At 40.1% G+C, this 7,500-nt stretch overlaps 1 protein-coding gene across 3 annotated transcripts in view; it reads left to right on the top strand.

Annotated features, from left to right (window-relative positions):
• LOC137993498 (uncharacterized) overlaps window positions 1–7,500 on the top strand; it is a 17,683-nt gene that overhangs the window by 2,780 nt on the left and 7,403 nt on the right. For 2 of the 3 annotated variants that reach the window (XM_068839405.1, XM_068839403.1), the window contains exons 4-10: window positions 1,155–1,288; window positions 2,069–2,210; window positions 2,310–2,393; window positions 3,062–3,370; window positions 4,025–4,188; window positions 5,385–5,631; window positions 5,880–6,518. In XM_068839405.1, coding sequence (XP_068695506.1) covers window positions 1,155–1,288; window positions 2,069–2,210; window positions 2,310–2,393; window positions 3,062–3,370; window positions 4,025–4,188; window positions 5,385–5,631; window positions 5,880–6,518 — 1,719 coding nt within the window. The remainder of the gene's footprint in view (window positions 1–1,154; window positions 1,289–2,068; window positions 2,211–2,309; window positions 2,394–3,061; window positions 3,371–4,024; window positions 4,189–5,384; window positions 5,632–5,879; window positions 6,519–7,500) is intronic. The other variant, XM_068839404.1, reaches the window with a different exon arrangement.

The following is a 7,500-nucleotide window of genomic DNA, read 5'->3' as shown; positions in this document are numbered from 1 at the left end:
GATCCTAGTTATAAGTTACATTGAAAAAATAAGTCTTATGCGAAGATTTAAATTTTCTAAAATTAGTTTCGTTACGTATATTGTATATTGTATATCCGCTTTGAAATCAATACCTCTTAGTAACCGAGTTCGAGATCCGTACTGTAAGTTACGGACCATAAATCAACGGGAAAAAACGAGGATCCGTAACTTACAGTACGGACCGAGAAAACTCGGTTAGTAAGATATTTTTATATCTCTGAGGTTAACCAGCGCGCGGGCAAGGAAACTAGTCAAAGTGGAGCGGAAGGTTCAACTGCCAGAAAGAATGCCGTGCCAAAATCCCAAAAACTAAATATTCTTGGCTGTTAAGTTTGAAATAGTTGCTTGCAAGATTCAAACAGTTTTCAGTACAAGTTTATGCAACAGAAATGACATGAAAAATTCGCTAGATGATGTTTTGTCGAAATTTTAAATTTAGTGGGCTGTTCAGCGGGCCGTACTGTAGAATACGGCCCGCTAATTTAGCCAATTACAGCGCGCGTACTATCTGAGAGATATAATAATGTGATTTACAATCTCCCCAATTAGTAGAACACTCGTGTTCGGGGCTAAATGATGACGATGATAATTATTAAACAAATAACTTGAAGGGGCTGTGTTATAAAATTTAACTGGTGAACTGGAAACTGGAAACTGGCAACCAAATCAAACGGAACGTTAACATAACTACTTAAGACATCAAAGGAAGGTTTGAATGAAACACCAAATGGAAAAGGAGACAGGAATGGGAAAATTTGAAGAAGATTAAGATGGATAGCAATTGAGGTTTTGGAATTCTGTTCACCCTAAGATTTTGTCAAAGTTAATGTCTGTTGTTTGTAAGTTAGATTATTTATGCTCGACAGGCATTTTTTTGTCACGACGGTAAGTTGCACAGCTGTTAGGGGCGAGTAATTGTAAAACTACACAAAATGAACTGCACAAAACAAAATCACTGAACAAAACACCGTAAAGTAATCTTGATTTTGTGAAGCAATTCGACAGAAGGTCAAAGCACAAGATGGAATAGTGAAAGTAAGCGTTCGAAAAACAGAGGTATTCTTAAAATAGATGAAGATTAATGATAAATTCATTTGTATGTGTTTTTCAAACATGATCATTTTTCTCCATAGGTACTATTAGGTTAGTCAGCGGTGTCATAACGCAGGGAGCACGTCACACACGTGATTATGTGGTTCTATACCGAGCCAATTACAGTCTGGATGGCCAGGAGTGGATTCCTTATAGAGAAAATGGAACACATAGGGTATACATTGTGCATATCATTTGCAAATCGATACATGGATAGACTTCCTCCATCTAAAAATATTCCCTTTCGAAAATATGTTATCTTTATGTCGTCAGATTTAATTATATTTATAATTATTCTCATTCTTGAATTCCTTTTACACGGAGCATTGTTGTCTGACCAGCCAACATTTTAGTGAAGTTTTCAGAAGGTCGGTAAAGTGGGGTGTATTCAAAACAAAGAATGGTGGATGATCGACAGAAAAGCTCCGAAACAATTTTCCTGAAACTGGCCGCGCGAAAGTTGGGGCAAGAGACTGAGGGAACGCTTGGAAGAAGACCCCCTATTTAATTTGACGGAAGTCAACTTGTTTTGTTTTGTTTTGTTGGACGTTTTAGTTGTTTGACGGAAGTCAACTTGTGTTAATTTGTTAATAAGACGTCAATCAGCGTGCGTCAAAGCAACCATTAAAAGGTGGGCGTTTTTAAAAAATAGGGGGTCTTCTTGTAAGCGTTCCCTCAGTCTCTTGCCCCAACTTTCGTGCGGCCAGTTTGCGGGAAATCGTTTCGAATCTCTTCGGTCCAACAGGAACGCTTGCTACGCAGGCTAGGTGAATGAGTGCTAAATGATTAGCTGTTAGGACGTCCAACATGGTCGAGATTCTCGTTTTTGGTTTCATTTTTATTGGGTAAGACATTTTTGGAGAATACATCACAAGAAATACCATTAGTGTATTTTCCCGCAAAAATTGTGCGCTTCTGGATGCAATATGATTTAGATTTCTTTCCCTTTTTTTAGCTCTTCCGTGGTTACTATGCCAAATTCACCAATCATTTCAGCCATCGAGTGGCAGCCAGATTCGTAAGGATTCTTCCGGTGGCCATCCACGGATACTTGCTTTGCATGCGAGCTGAGATTATAGGCTGTTCCTTTGCTCAAGGTAAGAGAAACTGATTAAATGAAAATCACTCTATGGTTAGATTGATGTAACTTGTCACATTGTTGAAGCGAATTTGTAATTCTGGACAATAATTTCTAGTTAATTTGGCATTTAATCGGACTGCTGAGCAATCCAGCAAGAAGGATGACGCTGTTGCCTTCAAAGCTGTCGACGGAAACTTTGGTAAGAGCAAAAATGTTTTCCTGTTTTGCTGAGAACTTTGCAACATGAAAGGCTGAGAGCTAAAAAGGGTTTGGTTAGTGATCATAAGATGGAAAACAAATCATCGTGACAAGAAAAAAAAAAAACGGAGCAAAACAATGAAAATAACATACTTAAACCAGAATTCACATGACACACTCTTCTTAAAATTCTGAGGAGGAAGAAGGAGATTGTTCAGACTGAAGATTACCTATTAAAGTATTAGTTAATTTCGGGGTTTCAAAATGTGACTATGGTATCCTCAATAAAGAAGATTACTACTACTACTACTACTACTACTACTACTACTACTACTACTACTACTACTACTACTACTACTACTACTACTACTACTACTACTACTACTACTACTACTACTACTACTACTACTAGTATTAAGGCTATACCTGTAGACCTCTCTGGGTTCAATGTATAGTGAGTGTCTGTCTGACTATTTTATTATAATAAAAGAACACGTATGATAACAAATATTCTAACTGCTGTAACTAACTAAATTATGGAAAACAATTCTAATGTTGTAACGGAGGTGGCACCGACACTTAAATGTAAGTCGTATAAGCATGGTAACGTAATGAAATCTCAGAATATGTATATAAAAAGGAAGATTACATTGCCTTTACTGTTTACAGGGTCATGTTCACAAACGCAAACTCAAGATAATCCGTGGTGGCGAGTGGATCTTGGATACACTACTGCAATACGAGAACTATTCATAGTTGGTCCCCAAAACGGTACAGCTCTGAAGGACTTCGAGGTCAGAATTGGAGATAGTATCGAAAACCAAGGAAATGAGAACGACAAATGTGGCGATAAGTACAGCGTAAAGCCTAAAGAGATCAAAACCATAACTTGCAATTTAACTGGACGTTACATCAACATCCGAATCCCTGAATCAACGAGGAATGTGCATCTTTGCGAAGTGGTGCCTTATGGGATGGGTAAGCTAACGTTCAGCTTATCATCGGCTGTATTCCCTAGTGATCTACTTTCAAATCCACATGTACACAGTGCCGAGTCAGAATCCTCAGAAATTAACTCTTCTTGTTTAGTACTAAGCAAGTTTGCAATCTCTTAGTAGTTCAAGCGAGGGTTCCGAACGCTATTCCGGTTAAAAGAGAAAGCTAGATTTTGGCATTTCCCTTCCGAGCGTTAGTTCTAATTCTTTTTCCCGAAGCTTTAGGCAAGTTGTGTAAGAAGAAAATGAATCTTTTTTCCGAGCATGTCACTTCCGTCCAAAACTTCCAAGAATAATGTAAACTTTAGGCTCTTCGTCAAATGCTTTTGGGCAAATGGAAACGAACGTGGTGTCGTTCAATTCGCCAAAGCAAGACGTGGTTTTCAATTTTAGTGAAACGCAATCGCATGCAATCGGAACTTCACCTTTATTCAATCAGAACAGGGTGGAAAACAAGGTTGACTTTAAAAGTGTAGTGACCAAGGTCAATTAACTGCATATAAAAAAGTGGTGAATGAAGAAAAAAAATCACGAATAAATGAAGCCATTGATAATTTTTTTCTGAGCAACTAGAATCAACAGCCCTTACCTTGTACGGATATCAATTTTGTTAGCAAGGAGTCTCTTTTTTTTGCAGATCCGAAATTGGTGAACTTCAATCCGTATTTGGTCCTAAATTACGTTAATTTCGTGCGAGCGCAACAGTATATGCAGCAATTGCGGCTTCAACAAGAGCGATTGAGAAACGCTACCTTAGAAGCTCTGAAGAAAAGACAAGAACTTTTGAGGCAGGGCCAGAAGGTGAGAGAAACTTCAAAACGTCCAAGGAGAGCCATCAAATAATTACCACTGACGGTGGAGGCGCACGGCGTTGGCTGTGAACAATTTGCTGATCTTAACCTGTGCACACATACGAAATGCTTTTTTAACACAATAGTTCACTTCTTCAACTATAATACAATAATTATAAGTAAATTTGTGTGAATTGCTTTGGACTGAGATAAATCGCGTTATTCACTACAAACTATGCAGAAGAACTTGTTTTTCAGGGATTTATTGCAGAAAAGGCCAGTGGAGACCGAAATCTGTGATGTGTACTGTATATTTATTATCTCTGAACATGTCATATATAAAAATACATTTCATGAATTTTAAATAGCCCACTTTCGATTTATTAAAATTCAGTCCCAAATAAGAGGCGCCATCTTAAGGTCCTGGGGGATAAATACTTGGATTTGTATGAGTTTATTCCCCAGAGCCTCGAGATGATGCCTTTTGTTTGGGACTGAATGTTAATATATCGAATGTGGGTTATTGATATCATTGGAATAGTGCTAAAAGACTAAAATTTTTGAAGAGAAAGCCAAGAACTAGTCTTCAAAAACAAGTTAATGAGAATCAATAAGCGTCACGTCAGATTTCAATAAGCGTCACGAAATGTCCCCTTGCATTTCTCCCCTCGTGTCTAGGAATAAGTCACGACGTGTCCCCCAAATTCTGCTCCTCAAGTATTGATAAACAGCTGCATTCACCTTAAGGTAAAAATAACGCCAATCTTTACCTTGACCTTATTGCTGGGAAAAAATAGCAAAGGCTTAGACTTAAAGGACAGTTCATGTTGGATGTCAAAATTGGGCATGCGTCTAATAGGCCATTTCTCAGTTCATGTCTGCCTCCTCCTCAAAGCGAGATTAAGTGCAAAGTTTTTGTGATGAAAATTATTTCTACTTTACATTTGAATGAAAACTAATTATCACAAGAAAAACTTTGCACTTAGACTCGTTTTAAAGACGAGGCAGACAAATGGCCTAATGGCCTATTAGGAGCATATCTAGACGTGCGTGGTTTCTTGAATACGAAAACAGCCCCAGGAATTCTTTTTGCGCTCAAAGTTAGCCTCAATAAAGGTTGTGTGTACTTCACTAATGTGAGACCCTTTACTTATGATCCTTGAATTGCGCTTTTGAAATCTGGCCGAAGTAGACTTCTCTATATAGGCAGTTGAAGGGGCTCAGCAACAAGGACAGCAGGCCATTAGCAAAGGACAGCAATTGGCTGGACAGGGCCAAGCCGCTATTGGTGGAGCTGTGGGGCAGGGTCAAGCAGCCATTGGAGGTGCTGCGAGTCAAGGACAAGCTGCTATTGGTGGAGCCGTGAGTCAGGGACAGGCTGCGATTGGAGGAGCCCAACAACAAGGTCAACAGTTAATGGGACAAGGCCAGGCAGCACTTGGTGGAATTCAGAGTAAGTAATTTCCAATCATTCCGCTTTTCATGATTTCATTGGGGGTTCTTTTGTTAGGTCATTCCTCGACTTTCTCGCTTGCCAATTTTAGCCTTTTGTTGAGCTATTTCACAGTATTTACTGCTCGGTATGGTGCTCAAAGTGCAGCTTTATATTTTTTCAGGCAAACCAATGAGCGTTGTGGTTTCTATTCTTTACCGTTCAGTCGATTTGTGTACAGCTATATAAACTTTGGCTTTTTTTTTCAGATCAAGGACAGCAAATATTTAATCAGTTCCAAGGCCAGGGCGCAGGAATGGCCAACCAATTCCAAAACCAGTTTAACCACTTCCAAGGTCAAGGGGCAGGAATGATGAATCAGTATCAAAACCAGTTCAACCAACTACAAGGTCAAGGCATGGGTGTGGCGAATCAAATGCAAGGTCAATTCGGCAACCTCCAAGGTCAAGGCGTGGGTATGGTGAATCAAATGCAAGGTCAGCTTGGCAACCTTCAAGGTCAAGGTATGGGCATGGTGAATCAAATGCAAGGTCAAGTTCAAAACCAGTTTAACCAATTACAGGGTCAGGGGTTAGGAATGGTGAACCAGTATCAAGGCCAGCTACAGAATCAGTTTAACCAGCTTCAAGGACAGGGTATGGGTATGGTCAACCAGTATCAAAGCCAGCTCCGAGACCAGTTTGGTCAACTTCAAGGTCAAGGCGCCAGAATGCTGGGACAAGCACAAGGTCAACTTAACCAACTTCAAGGTCAAGGGATGGGAATGGTAAACAACCTTCAAGGGCAAGGGCAGCAACTGGCCAACCAGTTACAAGGGCAAGGAATGGGATTAGCCAATCAGATCCAAGGGCAAGGCATGGGTATGGTCAATCAGTTGCAAGGTCAAGGTGAGTTTAAAAAGTAACACTTACTCTCACATAGTTGCCTAAGGCATAGGAACACAGGAACAATATATCATCAAAGCTCACCGACATCAACAATGGTACTGAATTTAAACTGGAAAGCTAAGAGTTCAATGAAAAGAATAAGTGCTAAACCCGACTAAGTATGAACAAATAGGGAGTAGGAATGGTGCAATGGCCCAGAGGCCCGCTTCTCGAAAGTCCCGAAAACTTTTCGGGCCCGAAAAGCCATTTGTGAAACGGCCAACCGCTTGTTTTGGAAAGCCGATCTTTTAACATGTTTTCAAGGTAACAAAAAGAAAAATGACTGTGAAGTTTGACCACTTAAATCCTCACCGTTCTTGAGATGCAAAGACCTGAAAATGGCTCGTAAAGTTTCGGGACTTTCAAGAAACGGTCCCCAGGTACGATTCCCAGAACCGGCGTCATATGTGGCTTGAGTTTGTTGGTTCTGTACTCTGCACCGAGAGGTTCTTCATCGGGTACTTCGGTTTTCCTCCCTCCTAAAAACCAACCTACGATTTGAGACGAGTTGACTTGGTTTAATTTCTGAACAATGTCCCAGCTAGTGCCTCAGCGCTAAATACAGTTGACACTTAAACAAAGTTAACTACTATTTTTAATTTATTATTATAAATGCAATAAGGATATACATGGAAAAACCCCTCAGTTCTGATTGGCTAAAAATGAGTGCTATTCTCATCTAACACGAGTGCAAATTATAAATGCAAGTTTCCAAGTTTACAGTTGAATTTGAAAAGCGTTATTTGTTTCAACCACCGGAGGTGCCGCGGTCAGCCGCCCTCTTTTTTCCTATTTTTTTTTCTACGGGGAAGTTTTCTCCTAAACCTTTCCGCGCTCCCTTCACACTTCCGTGATCCATACCAAGACCTAGTCCCCGCCCCCCCCCCCCCCCCACCATTTTCAAACGTACTCCGCGGCCCCCTGCATGATCGTTCGTACCAAT

This window comes from Montipora foliosa, chromosome 2 (genome assembly GCF_036669935.1).
Source record: "Montipora foliosa isolate CH-2021 chromosome 2, ASM3666993v2, whole genome shotgun sequence".
NCBI lineage: Eukaryota > Metazoa > Cnidaria > Anthozoa > Scleractinia > Acroporidae > Montipora > Montipora foliosa.
Note: the sequence above shows the minus strand (reverse complement) of the source record. Positions and strands in the feature narration are given on the sequence as shown.